Source organism: Bombina bombina, chromosome 4 (genome assembly GCF_027579735.1).
Source record: "Bombina bombina isolate aBomBom1 chromosome 4, aBomBom1.pri, whole genome shotgun sequence".
Taxonomy (NCBI): domain Eukaryota; kingdom Metazoa; phylum Chordata; class Amphibia; order Anura; family Bombinatoridae; genus Bombina; species Bombina bombina.
In genome coordinates, this window is record NC_069502.1 from 708,351,853 (window position 1) to 708,373,847 (window position 21,995).

A 21,995-nucleotide genomic window follows, 5' to 3' on the forward strand; every position below is an offset into this window, starting at 1 on the left:
ATGTAATCAACACTTCTTTTAATAAAGAACGAATATGCTCCATTTTAAATAAATAAGAGGATTTTTCAGTGTCAATATCTGAGGCAGGATCTTCTGAATCAGATAGATCCTCATCAGAGAAGGATAAATCAGTATGTTGTCGGTCATTTGAAATTTCATCAACTCTATGAGAATTTTTAAAAGACCTTTTTTCTTTATTAGAAGGCGGAATGGCAGACAAAGCCTTCTGAATAGAATCAGAAATACATTCTTTTAAATTTACAGGTATATCTTGTGGATTAGATGTTGAGGGAACAGCAACAGGTAATGAACTACTACTGATGGATACATTTTCTGCATGTAAAAGTTTATCATGACAACTATTACAAACCACAGCTGGAGGTATAATCTCCACAAGTTTACAACAAATGCACTTAGCTTTGGTAGAACTGTTATCAGGCTGCTGGGATCCAACAGTGAATTCTGAGACAGGATCAGATTGAGACATCTTGCAAATGTAAGAGAGAGAAAAAACAACATATAAAGCAAAATTATCAATTTCCTTATATGGTAATTTCAGGAATGGGGAAAAATGCAAACAGCATAGCCTTCTGACATAGAAAGAGGCAAATAGGAATGGGGTCTTAAATAATGAAAATATTTGGCGCCAAGTATGATGGACAACAAACAGAAAAATATTTTTTGGCGCCAAAAACGTCCGAAAGCGACCTTGTGAAGGACTCAGCGTCAACTAAGACACCGGAAATGACAAATTTGCGTCAACGAACGTAACTTCGTACCTAAAAAATCTTGCGTCAAGAATGACGCAATAAACTTTGGCATTTTGCGCCCTTGCAAGCCTAATTCTGCCCGCGAATTTAAGACAGTCAATTTGAAAAAAAAAAAGACTATACCCCAGGTAAGAAATACATTTTCATAAAAAAGCATTTCCCAGATATGAAACTGACAGTCTGCAACAAGGAAATATACGGAAAACTTTAATCATGGCAAATACTCCCTTCACATCCCTCTGACATTCACTGTACTCTGAGAGGAATCGGGCTTCAAAAATGCTGAGAAGCGCATATCAACGTAAAAATCTTAGCACAAACTTACTTCACCACCTCCATAGGAGGCAAAGTTTGTAAAACTGAACTGTGGGTGTGGTGAGGGGTGTATTTATAGGCATTTTGAGGTTTGGGAAACTGCCCCTCCTGGTAGCATTGTATATCCCATAAGTCACTAGCTCATGGACTCTTGCCAATTACATGGAAGAAATGGCCCATTTGCTCTTGCCTAGAAGCTACGAAAAGGAACTGATCTTCCAACGTGTGACAATTCTGCAGGAATGTGGATAATTGTGAGGTTTTATATTCATTTTCAGCAGTGCACTGCAAAACATTTGTAAAAAAAAAAAGTTTTAAAACCTTTTTAAATGTTTTACCTAAATTCTGTATCACTTAAAAGTAATTTACTATGGGCTAGATTACAAGTGAGGCGCAAACAGTTTTTTGCGAGTCTTTTTCATTCTGCTGATATTACAAGTTGAGCAAAATCCTTTTATGCTTCAATCCTTACCGCGATTTAAGAGCTGTGGTTAACTTTTTTCTGAAACAAAAAAGTTGCACAAAACACTTAAAAAATATATTACACAGTACACTTACCCTCATATTAACACTGTTTGATAACAATTATGTTAAAAAATGTTATTATGGCTCAAAGATAGGCAAATAGAATGAGACCATCAAGCTAACCCCTCCAACCCAACTTTATAGACTTTGTTGCAATTAGGGCTTAAAGCAGAGCTTTCCAAACTTTTCATGTTGGTGACACACTTTGTAGACCTACATAATTTCGCGACACAGTAATTCAGTTGTACTAGCAAAAAGGAGGTTAAACTAAGAGATACAGACACATACATAAATTATATAATAACAAAATGCATTTACAAGTAACAGTAAGTATGTGCAAGAATTAAAAAACATGTTTAATAACACCAATAGCTAATTACTATTTTAATGGGATGTATGAGGTTGATGAGATGAACACAGTTTCGGAATATTTGGTGTAATATTAGATAAAGACACTCGAATTTCATCATCAAGCATTTTTAAGCTTCCACTTCCTACCCATATATCAAGGGCAGGAGCAGCAATGCACTACTGGGAGCTAGTTGCAAAGAAATCCCACTGCCTTCTGACTTCAGCTCAGCGTTTAAGCTGCCACCCTCAGAGCTCTGTGAGTCCGACTGACTACTGCCCGCGCTGCAAACACACTGCTGTCACACTCACTAGCTACACTTGCAGTCACGAGCCAATTAAGGAGACTACACGTGCAGTCAGGAGCCAATGTGCCGCCAAATCTGCCAATGGTAATAGTTTCAGTTCCCACTGAGCTGTGCCAATTGGTTAAGATGATCTGTGACCCACTAGGTATCACTCACGTGTCAACCATGTGATATGCATAGCAAGCAGGTGGAAAGTCAGAAACCAAAAAACAATTTAAAAGAAAAATAATTTAATTTTAAAAAAATTTGTGCTGAAGCAGGGACACACCTACACATTGCTGCCGACACACTAGTGTGTCCCGACACATAGTTTGGAAAGCACTGGCTTAAAGGGACACTGAACCCAATTTTTTTTCTTTTGTGATTCAGATACAGCATGCAATTTTAAGCAACTTTCTAATTTACTCCTATTATCACATTTTCTTCATTCTCTTGGTATGTTTATTTGAAAAGCAAAAATGTAAGTTTAGATGCCGGCCCATTTTTGGTGAACAAACTGGGTTGTCCTTGCTAATTGGACAGCACCAATAAACAAGTGCTGTCCATGGTCTGAAACAAAAATGTGCTGGCTCCTTAGCTTAGATTCCTTAGAATGAAGAAAAAATGATAATAGGAGTAAATTAGAAAGTTGCTTAAAATTATATGCTCTATCTGAATCATGAAAGAAAAAATTTGGGTTCAGTGTCCCTTTAACCCCTTAATGACCGGACCATTTTTCAATTTTCTTACCCTTAATGACAATGGCTATTTTTACATTTCTGCAGTGTTTGTGTTTAACTGTAATTTTCCTCTTACTCATTTACTGTACCCACACATAGTTTTTCTCGCCATTAAATGGACTTTCTAAAGATACCATTATTTTCATCATATCTTATAATTTACTAAAAAAAAAAAAAAGATAAAATATGAGGAAAAAATGGAAAAAAAACACACTTTTTCTAACTTTGACCCCCAAAATCTGTTACACATCTACAATCACCAAAAAACACCCATGCTAAATAGTTTCTAAATTTTGTCCTGAGTTTAGAAATACCCAATGTTTACACATTCTTTGCTTTTTTTGCAATTTATGGGGCAATAAATACAAGCAGCACTTTGCTATTTCCAAACCACTTTTTTTCAAAATTAGCGCTAGTTACATTGGAACCCTGATATCTGCAGGAATACCTGAATATCCCTTGACATGTATATATTTTTTTTTTAGAAGACAACCCAAAGTATTGATCTAGGCCCATTTTGGTATATTTCATGCCACCATTTCACCGCCAAATGCGATAAAAAAAAAAAAAGTTCACTTTTTCACACATTTTGTCACAAACTTTAGGTTTCCCACTGAAATTATTTACAAACAGCTTCTGCAATTATGGCACAAATGGTTGTAAATGCTTCTCTGGGATCCCCTTTTTTCAGAAATAAAAGACTTATATGGCTTTGGGGTTGCTTTTTGGTAATTAGAAGGCCGCTAAATGCCGCTGCGCACCACACGTGTTTTAAGCCCAGGAGTGAAGGGGTTAATTAGGGAGCTTGTAGGATTAATTTTAGCTTTAGTGTAGTGTAATAAACAACCCCAAGTATTGATCTAGGCCCATTTTGGTATATTTTATGCCACCATTTCACCGCCAAATGCGAGCAAATAAAAAAAAAAACTTTACATTTTTCACAATTTTAGGTTTCTCACTGAAATAATTTACAAACAGCTTGTGCTATTATGGCAGAAATTGTTGTAAAAGCTTCTCTGGGATCCCCTTTGTTCAGAAATAGCAGACTTATATGGCTTTGGCGTTGCTTTTTGGTAATTAGAAGGCCGCTAAATGCTGCTGCGCACCACACGTGAATTATGCCCAGCAGTGAAGGGGTTAAATTAGGTAGCTTGTAGGGAGCTTGCAGGGTTAATTTTAGAGATCAGCCTCCCACCTGACACATCCCACCGCCTGATCCCTCCCAAACAGCTCTCTTCCCTCCCCCACCCCACAATTGTTACCGCCATCTTAAGTACTGGCAGAACGTCAGCCAGTACTAAATAAAAGAGGTTTTTTTTTTTTTTTATTAAAAATAATAAAATATTTTAGATGTGATAGACCCCTGCCTTAGCCCCAACCTCCCTGATCCCCCCTCCAGCTCTCTAACCCTCTCCCCTACCTAATTACCGCCATCTTGGGTACTGGCAGCTGTCTGCCAGTACCCAGTTTGGCCCCCAAAACCAAAGTATTTTTTTATTTTATTTTTAACTTAACTCTTTCTGTAGTGTAGCAGCCCCCCCACAATACCCCCACCCCCCTCCCCCTCCCAGATCCATTTATATTTGAAAAATTTTTTTTACCTTTTTCTCCCTTTCTGCCCTCATTGGTGTCAGTGTGGCTAATGCACGCGCGTGCACGTGTACATGCACGTGTACATGCACGCGCGCCTCGTGCACGCACCCCCATGCACTCGCACTATGTTCACGCACCTCGTGCACGCACACGCATGCTCCCTCCCACCCGGACAACGGCACCATCGCTACCGGTGCAGAGAGGGCCACAGAGTGGCTCTCTCTGCATCTGAGGCTTGTAAAGGGGTATTGCAGGATGCCTCCATATTGAGGCATCACTGCAATACCCTCAGAGCTGCTGGAAGCGATTGTGATCGCTTCCAGCACTCTGTTAGACAACTGACGTACCAGGTACATCCATTGTCATTAACTGTTAGTTTTTGCATTACGTACCTGGTACGTCAGTTGTCATTAAGGGGTTAACTAAACTCTTGGCTCCAACAGGACACTTTTAGAAAAGCCCTCTTTCTTACAAAGGTGTACTGTAAGGGAGGTAACAAAATTGGCTCACTGCTACCTAGGGCACTTTAAGGACAACTAAATACAGTAGAATTGCATAATTAACAAGTGCATAATAAAAAGACAATGCAATAACACTTAATCTGAATTTACAAAAGCAGTAGATTTTATTTCTCTCCCATTTGCCAGCCCCCCCTATATCATGTGACAGACATCAGCCCATCATCAGACTAATATATGTATACTCTGAGCTTGTGCCTCAAAAAATGTGCATATAAAAAGATTGTGCAATTTTTAATAATGGAAGTAAATTGGAAATATTTTTTTAAACTGTCTGCTCTTTCTGAATCCTGAACGTTTAATTTTGACTTGAGTGTCCCTTTCAACAAAAAACTTACGCCACAAATATCCCAAAGCTTCTTTCCCCATCTAATATGGAGTCTAATATGGACTGACATAGCACAAGCATTTTGGGAACTTATATGAAAATCTTTATCAAATTACCCATAGATTGTCCCCCTCAGACAATGCTCTGATTGCGGAATATATCCTTCAAGAAATTTTTAAAGCGATAGAGGGCTTACCATCCAAAAAAAAGTCCAGGCCCAGATGGCTTCACTAATAAATATTATAAAACTTTCAAAGATATACATATATGTAGGAATATCTATTTATAAATACATAATATTTACAGTAAATATACACCAACATTTTATTATTTTAAATATAAACAGTGCATAAATATGTTTTTATCTACTTAAAGGATTACTTTCTGTTATAATTTTTAAGCTAAACAACTAACATATTAAAGTTAATAAACATTAATTAAAACCTACTGACCTATATTTTCTCCAAAACGAAGTTTCATAACGTTCTAAAAGTTATATCTTTTATTCGCCGATGATGTCACGTTATCCTGCCCACTATTTTCAGCACTGCATGTTCAAAATACTTAAACCAATAACTTTGTGTTTAAAGCGCCATTTTGAAACCTAGGTATTGTAAACGGATTGGTACAGAGCAAAGGATACCCACGGAGTGGGTTTGGAAAACAATTAAATTTGCAGACAAGATTTCTGATATACGGTAGAGATATGATAATGAAATGCTATTGATAAAAGCGTATTTGGGGTAGTTAGTTAGTAACAGGCATAGAAAATATTTACTTACAGTGGCCCTTTAACTGCAAAGGACTCCAATGCACTTATATATATATATATATATATATATATATATATATATGTCTACATATGTATTTATGTGTTTATATGTCTGTAAATACATATATACACATATAAATATATATGTACACATATATAAATATATACAGTGTATATATATATATATATATATATACACATATATATTCGCACACACACATATACATCTTTAGACATGTATTTGTATGTATCTCTATGTTAAAGACCTTTGCCTGCCTTCCATTTTTTTCTAACACTTGAGATCTAATTTCATTGAGCCCTTATAACTTTTGTGTGCAATATTTTTTAATAAGTTTTATTACATAGTGTTTTTTTTGAGTGTAGATGTACTTTGTGATATATTTTTTAAGAGGTCTGAGGACACGGTAATTATTCTAGCGGAAATCGCGTTTGTGCTCAAGTGATCGCATTTGCTTTCAACTCATAATACCAGTGGTAAATCTGACAAGCGCAAACACCCGCAATAAACCCCTTATCGCCCGCATGCAAACGTTTATCTGACGCTAAATCTGTACTCATGTCCTACTGCCAGGGTTAGGGCGAATGGTCTACTCTTGAATAGCTTCATTATCGTGAATGGCACAAGGCAACACAGCAAGGGAGCCCCCTCTCCCTTCTGTTATTTATATTAACCATGGAAACCTTTTCTGCCCATATAAGGGGTAAACCAGAGGTGAAAGTGCTTGTTAGGACCAAATGAGTATAAGCTAACACTTTTCACGGATGATTTGTTGGTCTCTCTAACTTCTCCTGCAACCTCATTTCTAGACTTTTTAAAGGATTTGACAAATTTGGATGCTTATCCAACTTCCTAGTAAATTCTCAAAAATCAGAAATACTGAATGTTAATTTTGACTCACTCTCGTTCAGAGTCCTGAGCACTTTTTGTCCCTACAAATTATAGGAGCCTATATAAAGTATTTAGACATATCTCTGAAGCGTAGTCTGTCTAGACTATTCCACTTGAACTATAATACTTTCTTGTAAAGAGTCATTAAAAAACAAACCTCTCATGGTTGGGACGAATACAGGCTACAAAGATCACCATTCTTCCCCGTATTTTATATACCATGCACTGTATTCCTACTCATTCCTTATACAGCTTTCAAGCTTGCTTTACCAGTTTTATTAAGACTAAACCTAGAATAAATCCATTATATATAAGGCTACTACTAAGGGGGGTTGGGTGTACCGAACCTTGCATCTTACTGTAGGGCTTGACTGGCATAGGGGAGCCAACTCAAGGGCATGGGTTACCATAGACTTCCACCTTCTATAGACCCATAATGTGGACTCTTTTTGCTGGGTCCCAAAAGAATATAGACCTCCTCAGATCAACAATTACAACTTGTACAGGCACATTTTTCAAACCTGGTATGCACTTATCAGACACACTCCAGGTTTCTCTTCTCCCAAATCCCCTTTGTCACCCATTCCGATAAATGCTGAACTTCAGGGCTTGATCCCTAGCTGTAAGAGACCAGTTGAATTTGGGCTCACGATACCAATTTATTTTCTTTTGGGTCAGAGAAGACTTAAACCTTGAGATGAACGAAAGGAAGTGGCAGGACTTTTCTGCACTTATCCCCGGATTGCCCTAATTTTCTAAGGCCTCCAACTCCATTTGAACATTTTGTGCCTCGGCACTTCAAATTTTAAAGGAACCTTGGCCATAGTTTGCAAAGTGCTACTAGGAAGCACAGGCCACCCCCTCCTCTTTTATACCAGTTTATGGCAGAGGGAACTGAATCAGGAAATAAGTGAGGAAGATTGGAATAGAGCTTTTGAAAATATGAGAGAGTCTTCCGTTGTCACCCCGCATTTTAGAATTTAACTTCAAAATACTAACAAGGTGGTATCTGATCCCTATCCATCTCAAGAACGAGTGGTGCCTGTTCAAGGGATTTTGGTGTAGACTTGATTCATATCTGGTGGGGTTGCCACAAGCTTAGGCCTTTCTGGACCCCAATAGAGTCTGTATTCAAAATGTTGCTTTGAAGTCAATGCTCCCTGTCCCTAGGAGTTGCACTCCTAAACATAGGTGAACTGCATCCTTGTAAAATTAGACGTACACTTTGGGCTCAATAGCACTAGATCACTGGCTTCCCAAAATTGGAAATCCCAGAATACGCCAACCCTACAAATGTGGATTAATTGTACAGCAGAGTTACTCTGGTTAGGAGAATACTGCTTTTTTTAGCTAAAGGGACACTGAACCCAATTTTTTTCTTTTGTTATTCAGATAGAGCGTGCAGTTTTAAGCAACTTTCTAATTTACTCCTATTAGTAAATGTTATTCATTCTCTTGGTATCTTTATTTGAAAAGCAAGAATGTAAGTTTAGATGCCGGCCCATTTTGTTGAACAACCTGGGTTGTTCTTGCTGATTGGTGGATACATTCATCCACCAATAAACAAGTGCTGTCCAAGGTTCTGGACTTTCTTTTTCAAATAAAGATAGCAAAAGAACAAAGACAAATTGATAATAGGAGTAAATTAGAAAGTTGCTTAAAATTGCATGCTCTATCTGAATCACGAAAGAAAAAATTTGGGTTCAGTGTCCCTTTAACAACTCAACTTTTTTTATGATGTGAAATGTTATTGGGATTAGCTATCCCACACTTTAACTTTTGATGGCCCCACAGATACCTAACATGCGGTCTAACTAGCATATTCCATTATTTCTCTACTGGTCATCTAATTTGGGAAGGGACTGTACTCCTTCTTTTCTCTTGTTTCTGCTTTCCTATTTAGACATTTAATCTAATTATGCCTTTATTGCATTTTTGAATATCTATTTTACCACTTGAATGTAAGTCTATGTTTGTTGAACTGATGTACTGATTTTCTGGGGGGGTTTTACGTTTTGTTTTTATTTCACTCTTGTTGATATATCCATCGATTTGCATTTGGAATTCTTTATTTTTAATAGAACTTGTAATGTTTTTGAAAATGCAAATAAATACAAAAAAAATAAGATTAAGGCAAGATCCCAAGATTATCTTGTTAATATACCAAACACCTCAAGTAGAGTTAGTTGACATTAGCATTCTTTTATTGAAGAGCCACACATCCACCGGTCCCAGAGGTTTTGGTTGCTAAGAAGGAATTTTAGGTATGTGGTTTACTCTTTGTAACTTTTTTTTTAAACTAATTTCAGTTTTGTTTGGTGACAAATAATAGATATAACATAGGAGGTTATGGTATTGGATTTTTAATATGCATATTTGTGTTTTCACTATATTAAACAGCAAAAAAGTGTTTATATAAAACCAAGAGATAAAAACAGAATTATGTTTTATATCTACTCTCTTGCATCTTAATTGCATTTAAATTAACTTATTTAATTACATATTTATGCGTGCTCTGTAAACATTTAAACAAACAGTTCATGGTCGATGATGACGGAAATTAGAGCAATAGACTTACATTTTTAATCAAAAGTAAGTAATTCTTGCACACAAAAAATATTGGCCTACCCGTATTTATATTATTTTACTCAGTGCAGTTTTATTATTTGTTTCATGCCATTTACACTTTTTTATTTATGATTGAAATGGTCAAGCACTTCACACACATTTAAATTAAAAATCACTTAAAGGACCAGTCAACACAGTAGATTTGCATAATCAACAAATGCAAGATAACAAGACAATGCAATAGCACTTAGTATGAACTTCAAATGAGTAGTAGATTTTTTTTCTGACAATTTTAAAAGTTATGTCTTTTTCCACTCCCCCTGTACCATATGACAGCCATCAGCCAATCACAAATGCATAGACGTACCATGTGACAGCCATCAGCCATTCACAAATGCATACACGGACCATGTGACAGCCATCAGCCATTCACAAATGCATACACACTTATTCTTGCACATGCTCAGTAGGAGCTGGTGACTCAAAAAGTTTAAATATAAAATGACTGTGCACATTTAGTTAATGGAAGTAAATTGGAAGGTTGTTTAAAATGGCACGCTCTATCTGAATAATGAAAGTTTAATTTTAATTGAGTGTCTCTTTAAACTCTGAGATTCATTTGTAATCTGGATGTTGCCTAAAGTATCAATGCTGATGTTGTGTCTATATCTGCGTGATTAATCAGCCCCCGATAACTCTTAAGCTACAGTTACAATGACTCTATTCCCTATTTATAATACTGTCTAAGGCCATGCTCCTTCTATAGTGGGAGCTGTTATTACTTTTATACTGCCTAGGCTTTTGTTATAACAATAAGGCAAAATCTTGCATGCAATTAGGTTAGAAAATCAGAGTAAGCAAGATTAAAACAAAAGAGACTATTCTCTCATGAATGTGCCCCTGACGTGCGTTTCACATAGCGCTTCCTCAGAGGGCTGTTTTGTATCACAAAAGATTGCCGAAATTCCTGATGTTCAGACCTTTGTAAAGGCCTTGATTAGAATTAAGTTCGTAGTTTAACCAGTTACTCCTCCTTGTCTTAATCTGGTTATTAGGGTTCTTCAGTCCACTCTATTTGAACCCATGCATGGGTTAGACCTTCAGCTTTTGTCTTGGAAGATGCTCTTTTTTTCTCTTCTGAACAGCTGGTGGCAGGACTAGTATTTTGCACATTCATTTGCCCCACTTTGTCCTTTCCTGCTTTTCTAGTTTTCTCCTCAACTTGGCCATATGTATGATTGAGTGATTCAGTAAGAGGGGGGTGGATTAAAGCTCTAGTATGTTGTGGTGTTTTCACCTCCTCCTAGTGGATGGCATTGTAATCCCACATAATGTCTCATGGATTCTCACCATAAAGAAAAAAAATTTTTATTAGATAATCATAAATTTTGTTTTCTTCTAAGGTAGTTTTGACGTAGCAGTGGGTGTTGTTTAGAGTTTTTATCTTGCTCTAGGCATATATTTTCAAGGTGCTACAAAATGCTGTGCAATTTTTGGTTGAATGCCACTCACCCTGTGTAAGTCGTCAACTCTATATCCAGCAAAGATCTTCCTCTTCCATGTTGGACAGCTGGTGTGCCATAATAAAGAACCATCCTCTTGCCTGCTTGACCCTGTACAAAACCCCTGCCTTATGAACAAAAGATTTAATTTTTTATTCATTTGTCCATAAGACCTTCTTCCAGTATTCAGTGGTCAACTGGTAGTGCTTCTTGGCCCAGTGAAGCCTCTTATCATCAGATTTGTTACTGCCACTTGACCTGTCAAACATGCAGCTCAAAGTCTTGTCTTCAAGTTGAAAGTAAGACTTGCTTACTTTGACCATTATTAAGGTGTGCTTGATGCTGTTCTCCTGTAAGCCGCAAGCTACTGACTCTCAGAAACTTGTCTTCTGATTTTGTTCTGGCTTTGGGTCTGTCAGACCTCTTCCTTCTTCTAGCTTCAAAACTATCTGCTCAGTCAATTATCTAAGATGCCAGTCTTAGTATTTAATTGTGGTTGCCGTTCATGGCATATTTAGATGTATTTAGGGGTATTATTTTGCTGATTAACTCATTGTTGGTTCTGCAAGGATTATGCCCTGACATTTTTCAATAATTGTGTATGTACACCCTATGTCAGTATAGCGTTAAGCCGCTTGACAGCCCACTGCATGTGAGATTTATCAAATCATAGTGCAAATTGTATATAGGGAACTTTTTGTCAAGTCATTGGGTGCTACTCAATGGACCTCTCTGTCCTTTGACCACTGATAATATACATATTTTTCTGTCTCCTATATCTATCTATCTATCTATCTATCTATCTATATATATATATATATATATATATATATATATATACAGGGAGTGCAGAATTATTAGGCAAGTTGTATTTTTGAGGATTAATTTTATTATTGAACAACAACCATGTTCTCAACTAACCCAAAAAACTCATTAATATCAAAGCTGAATAGTTTTGGAAGTAGTTTTTAGTTTGTTTTTAGTTATAGCTATTTTAGGGGGATATCTGTGTGTGCAGGTGACTATTACTGTGCATAATTATTAGGCAACTTAACAAAAAACAAATATATACCCATTTCAATTATTTATTTTTACCAGTGAAACCAATATAACATCTCAACATTCACAAATATACATTTCTGACATTCAAAAACAAAACAAAAACAAATCAGTGACCAATATAGCCACCTTTCTTTGCAAGGACACTCAAAAGCCTGCCATCCATGGATTCTGTCAGTGTTTTGATCTGTTCACCATCAACATTGCGTGCAGCAGCAACCACAGCCTCCCAGACACTGTTCAGAGAGGTGTACTGTTTTCCCTCCTTGTAAATCTCACATTTGATGATGGACTACAGGTTCTCAATGGGGTTCAGATCAGGTGAACAAGGAGGCCATGTCATTAGATTTTCTTCTTTTATACCCTTTCTTGCCAGCCACGCTGTGGAGTACTTGGACGCGTGTGATGGAGCATTGTCCTGCATGAAAATCATGTTTTTCTTGAAGGATGCAGACTTCTTCCTGTACCACTGCTTGAAGAAGGTGTCTTCCAGAAACTGGCAGTAGGACTGGGAGTTGAGCTTGACTCCATCCTCAACCCGAAAAGGCCCCACAAGCTCATCTTTGATGATACCAGCCCAAACCAGTACTCCACCTCCACCTTGCTGGCGTCTGAGTCGGACTGGAGATCTCTGCCCTTTACCAATCCAGCCACAGGCCCATCCATCTTGCCTATCAAGACTCACTCTCATTTCATCAGTCCATAAAACCTTAGAAAAATCAGTCTTGAGATATTTCTTGGCCCAGTCTTGACGTTTCAGCTTGTGTGTCTTGTTCAGTGGTGGTCGTCTTTCAGCCTTTCTTACCTTGGCCATGTCTCTGAGTATTGCACACCTTGTGCTTTTGGGCACTCCAGTGATGTTGCAGCTCTGAAATATGGCCAAACTGGTGGCAAGTGGCATCTTGGCAGCTGCACGCTTGACTTTTCTCAGTTCATGGGCATTTATTTTGCGCCTTGGTTTTTCCACACGCTTCTTGCGACCCTGTTGACTATTTTGAATGAAACGCTTGATTGTTTGATGATCACGCTTCAGAAGCTTTGCAATTTTAAGAGTGCTGCATCCCTCTGCAAGATATCTCACTATTTTTTACTTTTCTGAGCCTGTCAAGTCCTTCTTTTAACCCATTTTGCCAAAGGAAAGGAAGTTGCCTAATAATTATGCACACCTGATATAGGGTGTTGATGTCATTAGACCACACCCTTTCTCATTACAGAGATGCACATCACCTAATATGCTTAATAGGTAGTAGGCTTTCGAGCCTATACAGCTTGGAGTAAGACAACATGCATAAAGAGGATGATGTGGTCAAAATACTCATTTGCCTAATAATTCTGCACTCCCTGTATATATATATATATATATATATATATATATATATACACATATACACACACTATAGGATACTTGTTATCCTCCCTCCCTATTACTCAGACAGCAATACTGTGTGTATGTTTTTTAAAGCGTTTTTACTCAGTGTTATGTTAACACCTTTTAGTTCTATATATTAAAAGTTATGTTTTATATTGTGTCTACGTACTAAACCTCCGTTTGTGAAGTGTGTGCCGGATAATTATATTCTTTTCTCCACTAAGTATTATGGGGCATATTTATGATTGTGCGAGCGGACATGATCCGATATAGTGGATCATGTCCGCTGCACATCGATAAACGCCGACAGCATACGCTCTCGGCATTTATCATTGCACCAGCAGTTCTTGTGAACTGCTGGTGCAATACCACCCCCTGCAGATTTGCGGCCACTAGCAGTGGGTGTCAATCAACCCGACCGTATTCGATTGGGTTCATTTCTGTCTGCCGCCTCAGAGTAGGCGGACAGGTTATGGAGCAGCGGTCTGTAGACACTCCGTACGGAGCTTGATAAATATGCCCCTTTGGCTCATCAGTACTGCAAGGTCTCTCAAATAATTTTATAAAGGCAGACTTTAGCTTAGAAGGTGTTTATCGATCTATACAAAATTCTAGATGTGAAGGAAACATGCATACTTTACAATATAATGCTCAAAAAAAGCCCACAAAGATTTTGCATGATTTCCCTTGATGTTGGTGAGTTTGATCACTGACATCTTGACTTTCTTTGCAGTTTCTCTAAAGGAAAGACCTATACGTTTAAGTTTCTAGTAACCTAAACTTATTAACCTATTCCAGTTTGCCATTTACTTTTTTTAATATTTAAAGGGACATGAAAGGCAAACTTTGTCTTTCATGATTCAGATAGATCATACAATTTTAAGCAACTTTCTAATTTGCTTCTATTATCTAATTTGCTTCATTCTCTTGGTATCCTTTGTTGATGAGCAGCATTGCACTACTGGGGGTAAGCTGAAAGCCAATGACAAGATGCTTATATGTGCAGCCACTAAAAAGCAGCTTCTGAGTATATCCAGGTATACTTTTTAACACCGGATACAAAGAGACTGAAACAAATTAGATAATAGAAATGTTATTTAAAATTGCATGCTCTATCTGAATAATAAAATAAAAAAATTTCGGTTTCATTTCCCTTTCAGGTTATTCACTGGATTGTGTTCGAAAATGTTGGACTGCGCATGTCTGTGTGTGTGTGTGTATGCTTGTTGATAGATAAGCACTGAAATGAAAAAAAAAAAGTATTATACATACTGGAAGAAATATACACATTTAAAATGTAGCTTTATTGGAATGTGTTCTATTTTTCTGACTAAAGGAACAATAATTCTTAAAATCTTATATCCTATGTTGTGACCAATTTAACATATCTTCTGCATTGGATCAAACAATCACTGTGTAGTATGTTAAATAAATTAGCATTCTAAATCTTGCAGGATATTCTTTAACCTCTTTAAGGGCAGCGTAATAACGACAGTCACAAATTTCTGAGGTAATTTACATTAAAAGAAGAATGCTGTAAATAATCATATTTTTATTTGCAATGATTACTTCAGTTTTTATGGGGGGGGGGGCTTTAGTTTATCTTTTAGCTACAAACCTAAGATGCTTTATTTCTATAATTGTTTTAACAGTTTATTTTGTTTTTGCACTTTGTTTTATTAATCTGAAACACTCATGGTTTAATACATTTGTTCATAAAGATGATGCTAGGAGCTCTTTGAATGTGTATTGTTTACACTGTATAGTCTACTGTTTGAGATGAAATTTGGTACATTTTGTTTGTATTTTGAACTAGCCTGTTGCCCAACTCAGTGAGTAAGAATCACTACTGTATACAATGCTGTTTTTACTTGTTGTATTGAAGATTTTTTTGTGGCACTAATTTGTATTTAAATCTTGCAGCTTGCAAACATTTGGTTTGGCTATGCATGACTTTATTTTTAATTTTAGTTGGTTCATTATTCATCAATTTGACAGCTTCTGATATTACTAATTTCCAGGAATTACGTTGCATGATGAAGCAGTTGATTGGGCAGCAGCAGGAGATCACGTTAGTCTCACTTTGACCGGCGTGGATATCATTAAAATCAAGTAAGTGCACCAAGAGTGTCTGACTCAGCAGCAGTTTCAAGATCTTGTGAACAGGGCGTTGTCTTTGACAGTCTAGTGGTTTTATTTTATGACTGATTTATAGCTTTTCCTTTATTAATGAAACTGTGTCTGAAACTCACTCAAAGTAAACAGGAACATACACATTATTACTTGGCAGTTTAGAACATACATTGCTTATTCTCAGCCAACTGATATCAGCTGTCACCACATTGTAAGGTGCTTATTACAGGCAAAATTGTAGTTGAGGTTTGCATTTAGTTAACTTGTAAATGAAGGTAAAAACCTTTTATTATTATGTTACATTATTTTAAAGAGTTAGCTTTACCATACTTGGTATAATCATTTTAGAGTTTACATAGTATTTATCATTTGTGGTTTGATGCAAATATTCTTCCTAATAGACTGACACCAAAATATTTATAGAGAAAGATGTTGCAGTGCTTAAAGGGCACTTAAAGGGACATACAACAAGTTGGGATAGAGACAAAATATAATATGTGCTTTAATTACTATACCTGCAAATTTATACTGCAGTGCCTTACCATTAACCCTTTCTTTTTAGTTTCTGAATTGTAAAGCTCTCCCCACAAATTTCCTTTTATTGCTGAATCTATATCTATTGTTGTTTTGGTAGAATGCAAAAATGCATAGGGATTATCTGCTGGAGCATGCCTAGAAGCTGTGAACTCAGTCGAAATACAATGCCTGTGTCTAAACACTGATAAGTCATCAAAATATACATTTCACTTGTGTTGTGTAAATACTTACCTTTTAATCTTGACAGCCGCTCCAGCTTCCCCCGGTCGTCGCAAGCCTCTTCCTATGTCAGAAATGACGGATCGGATCACTGCTTCCCCCCGGGGGAATCAGTGTCTGATTCAACACCGCGATTGGAGGAAGCCGGATTCCTTATTTTAGACTCAGGAAGAGGCTTTGCGATGGGCGGAGGAAGTGATGCAGAGGCTGTCAAGATTGAAAGGTAAGTATTTTCACAACACGAGTGAGAAGTAAATTTTGATGAATTAAAGTGCCCCTGTTTTTAATTGAATTTTTAAAAACCGGGCACTTTATCATCAAAATTTACATTCACTTTAATAAAAACTTCCATATGCCCATTTACACTGTTATTTTATTTTTGATTGGCAAAACAGTAATTCAAACACACACTTATAAACACTTAAAGTGAAGGTCAATTTTGACGAATAAGTGCCCGGTTTTTAATAATCCTATGCTTCAAAAATGTACCTTTAATCCTGAAAGCTGCTCCATCGATTCCCCCGGCCGTCGGAAGTCTCGGCTTACGTCAGAAATGACGAATCCGGCTTCCTCCAATCACGGCGTTCCCCCGGGGGGATCATGGCTTGAGGGAACGCTGTGATTGGATGAAGCCGGCTTCGTCATTTTCGACTTGCGACGGGCGGAGGAAATTAAACTTTCATGCATGCAATTTTAATCAACTTTCTAATTTACTCCTATTATCAATTATTCTTTGTTCTCTTTTAGTATCTGTATTTTAAAAATCAAGACTATAAGCTTAGAAGTCGGCCCATTGTTGGTTCAAAACCTGGGTAGCTCTTGCTGATTGGTGGCTACTTTTAGAAGATACCAAGAGAATGAAGAAAAATTGATAATAGGAGTAAATTAAAAAGTTGCTTAACTCTATCTGATCATGAAAGTTTAATTTTGACTAGACTATCCCTTTAAGCAATAAGGGGAAATATAGTCTATATTGATAAAAAATACTTGTGAGTGAGATTGTCCCAATTAAAGTTAAAACATTATGAGGAAAACCACAATAATGGAAATAATAAATGTGATACAAAAATGTGAACTAATTCCATAATTAAATTATAATATTACAATGTGCAAAGCAAGGTGCAATCAGTGTTGACTGATAAAATGATATATTAATGCATAAGTAAATGATTAAAATTATTCAGTGCTGAATAATATTTCAAGTGCTGAGTGATAAGAAAGTATGATGATGTATTCATAAATAATAAAATCATCCAATAATAGTGACTGTGAAGTTGCTGAACAAATTTAAAGGGATGGCTTTTTTAATTATAAATAAACAAAAAAATATATTATTATCATTGAGACCCAGTGGTTTGAGAAGATAACAAGTATATTCACTTGCATTCTGCTCTCAATAATGATAGTATACGTATACACTGTGAACTTGTGCACATGGTCAGTAGCAGCTGGTTCCTCAGAAAGTGTGCATATAAAAACACTGTGCCAAATTTGAGAATTAAAGTAAATTGGAAAGTCTCTTAAAATTGCATGCTTTATCTAAATTATGAAAGGTTAATTTTTACTTTATTGTCCCCTTAAGACAATGCTAACAATTGGCTATCCTTTACTCTAAAGCAGGAAAGAACGCCCCTTTTTAACTCCAGAAGACAGTTACTTTGTATACATATGCGCAAAACACCTATACCTCTCCTATTTGTCCCACACACAGCGTGATTTAAACACCTTTTGGTGGGTTCAGTACAAGAGTTAAATCATTTTTTGGCCCTTTGAAGTTTTAAGGGTCGATGTGTAACAAAGTATAAAAATGTCTGCTCATCCTTGGCTATAGAGACAAAATTAAACTTTTATAATTCAGATAGAACATGTTATTAAAGGGGAAAATATATTTCCTATTTACTTCTATTATAAATTAGCATTTTATGTGCACACCACCTGAGCAATATGCAAGAGTTCACAGTTAATGCAATGATTGACATGATTCAGGAGGCTGTGAAATTAAAAGAAACTTTGAAATTTGTCAAAAAATTATCTGCTGCTCATTTGAAGTGTTATTGCATTGTCTTTATATTATTTTTGTTGTGTTGAGTTGTGTTTTAAGATCTTAGAGGACTCCTCTTCAGGTGTTAAATGGAACTGATATTTACAAAATGAGGAAAATAGCCATTTACAAATTTGTCTTGGAAAAAAAAAACAGATTATAGGGTTATTTATTTATAAAATATTTTACCAGGAACAAAAATACATTGAGATTTCTCTTGTTTTCAAATATGTCCTGGGATATGCTAGCAATTCATGACACATTTTACAAATAGTTACATTTTTACATAGTAATGCACAAGGTGGGTCTTTTCTTTCATGTAATTAGCAAGAGTCCATGAGCTAGTGACGTATGGGATATACATTCCTACCAGGAGGGGCAAAGTTTCCCAAACCTTAAAATGCCTATAAATACACCCCTCACCACACCCACAAATCAGTTTTACAAACTTTGCCTCCTGTGGAGGTGGTGAAGTAAGTTTGTGCTAGATTCTACGTTGATATGCGCTCCGCAGCAGGTTGGAGCCCGGTTTTCCTCTCAGCGTGCAGTGAATGTCAGAGGGATGTGAGGAGAGTATTGCCTATTTGAATTCAATGATCTCCTTCTACGGGGTCTATTTCATAGGTTCTCTGTTATCGGTCGTAGAGATTCATCTCTTACCTCCCTTTTCAGATCGACGATATACTCTTATATATACCATTACCTCTGCTGATTTTCGTTTCAGTACTGGTTTGGCTTTCTACTACATGTAGATGAGTGTCCTGGGGTAAGTAAGTCTTATTTTCTGTGACACTCTAAGCTATGGTTGGGCACTTTTATATAAAGTTCTAAATATATGTGTTTAAACATTTATTTGCCTTGATTCAGGATGTTCAACGTTCCTTATTTTCAGACAGTCAGTTTCATATTTGGGATAATGCATATGGATAATTCAATTTTTTCTTACCTTAAAATTTGACTTTTTTTCCTGTGGGCTGTTAGGCTCGCGGGGCTGAAAATGCTTCATTTTATTGCGTCATTCTTGGCGCGGACTTTCTTGGCGCAAAAATTTTCTTGTCATTTCCAGCGTCATACGTGTCGCCGGAAGTTGCGTCATTTTTTTGACGTTTTTGCGCCACAAAAATGTCGGCGTTACCGGATGTGGCGCCATTTTTGGCGCCAAAGCATTTAGGCGCCAAATAATGTGGGCAGCTTTTTTGGCGCTAAAAAATTTGAGCGTCATTGTTGTCTCCACAATATTTAAGTCTCATTATTTATTGCTTCTGGTTGCTAGAAGCTTGTTCATTGGCATTTTTTTCCCATTCCTGAAACTGTCATTTAAGGAATTTGATCAATTTTGCTTTATATGTTGTTTTTTCTATTACATATTGCAAGATGTCTCAAATGGACTCTGAATCAGAAGCCACTTTTGGAAAAACGCTTAACTGAGTTTCAGTTCTACCAAAGCTAAGTTCATTTATTTTAAATGTTATAAATGTTTATCTTTAGCTATGGTTTGTAATAAGATATTATGTTATACTTTTACTTGCAGAATCCATTAGTATTTATGCTTTATATATTTTCTTTTCTTACAAGAAATATTTAGAAGACTTATAAGAAATATTTTTCTGATTCTATGTTAAAGGCTTTGTCTGACTTTGTGCCTTCTAATAAAATTTTTAGGTCTTTTTCACTTCAATGATTAAAAAAGAAGTTTCAAATGACCAACAACATACTGATTTATCCTTCTCTGATGATGTTTTTTTCAGAAATTTTCTTCATCAGATATTGACACTAACAAATCTACTTTTTTATTATTTTTCAATTATTAAAGTACATTTGTTCTTTGTTGAAAAGGTGTTGATTATTTTGGATATTAAGGTAACTAGTTCTTTAAGACTAGCTGACATTATTTCTGCCTATTTATTTCTTTAGAGGTTTTCTTTCCAATTCCCTATACTAGGGAATGGAATAGGCTGAGAATTTTCTTTTATTCCTTCTTCAAAGGTTTTAAACTATATTATTTGCCAGCAGTTAAATTCAATTTGGAGGGTTCTCCAATTTATTGGGGCTATCTCTAATTCTTCTAATTATGCTATTGTTTCTATAGCAAAATAGTATTTATTTTCCTTTAGATAGTTGTATCTTATTTATGGAAAATTATTTAGTTTCAGGTACTTTTCTTGGTCCTGTGATTTATTTGGATATTGCAATTGCTTCATTTTCTCTGTTTACTTTAAGATCAAGTATCAGATGTATGATTTATTTTAGCATTGTTAAAGGGACAACATTTACTAGACTAGGTGCTGTTGCATTTGTCTTGTTGTTTTGCATTTATTGATTATGCAAGTCCACTGTATTGGCTGGTCCTTTAAACTGGACTATCATGCTAATAATTTCATTTGTGTCTTCATTTTATTGAATATTTTCGCAAATGAGGGTTAATCTATGTCTTTAGCTTTTTTAGCTAGAAGAATTTTGTGATTTTAAAAAAAAATAAATAAAAAAAAAAATCCATATTTCCTTTGTTCTAAGATAATCAATTATTTGTTTTATAATTGGATTCAATTCTTAACTGTTACTCTGGGCTTCAATGTTGAGTTCTAAGACTAAAACTTTAAGCTTATACTAGTTTGGTTGTTCTTATTAAGGAACGAATTCCTGAGTTCTTTCCCAAGTAACATGTCTATAATTGGAGTTCGAAATCAGCTCCCTAATTTTGCGATGTACGTGCCGTATTCCAGCTTGGCTGGTAAGGGGCAGGTTAAGGCTTCTTTGAAATTTATTTTGTCCAAATTTCTTTGATTTTATTCCAGCAAGGCTAACACTTTCTTTAACTGTGTTTCTGTCCTATATATTTTGGGTACTGTTGGAGCATGGCTGGGCACCCATGGGGTTCAAGCGCTGCTCAGACCTGGAATCTTCTGGGGTATTTCTTCCAGTTTCTTTTGAGGAACCGGGTTTTGGAGTTTTATTCAAACTATTTTGCCTTTTTATGGTCTTTGATAGCATTATTTGTTTTCATTAGATACAATAAATGCATATTTTCATTTTTCTGTTTTCATTCAGATTATTTTCTGAGGATGCGGAATCTCATATGATTCACTTACTCTTCAGGACATAGTTAGAGGATCTTCTTTTCTAAAGCTCTTCATTCCTCACACAAGGGTCACCTTTTTTAGGTTTCCAGATAGTTTGTGTCATTGTCCTTGTCTCTATCAGACAAGGGATAATGTTATTGGGTTCCGTCTATCGGTACCTTTAGTCTCTATTATTTCCTTCAGTTGCTATATATGCATAGAAGTTTTAGGTCTTATGACCACAGCATTGGATTCAATTCCCTTTGCTCATTTTCTCTAGAAAGAACCTTTCCAGTCTTTTATAAGTGTTGTTTCTTCAAGAACATGGTTGGAGGATCAATTTACCTACAAGTTCGTTTGATTCCTCAGACAAGGGTAACCTTTTTAGGTTTCCTGATAGAT

At 36.2% G+C, this 21,995-nt stretch overlaps 1 protein-coding gene across 1 annotated transcript in view; it reads left to right on the forward strand.

The window, feature by feature from the left end:
- HBS1L (HBS1 like translational GTPase) overlaps positions 1 to 21,995 on the forward strand; it is a 510,596-nt gene that overhangs the window by 465,548 nt on the left and 23,053 nt on the right. Inside the window, exon 14 of the mRNA XM_053710900.1 lies at positions 15,626 to 15,716. Coding sequence (XP_053566875.1) covers positions 15,626 to 15,716 — 91 coding nt within the window. The remainder of the gene's footprint in view (positions 1 to 15,625; positions 15,717 to 21,995) is intronic.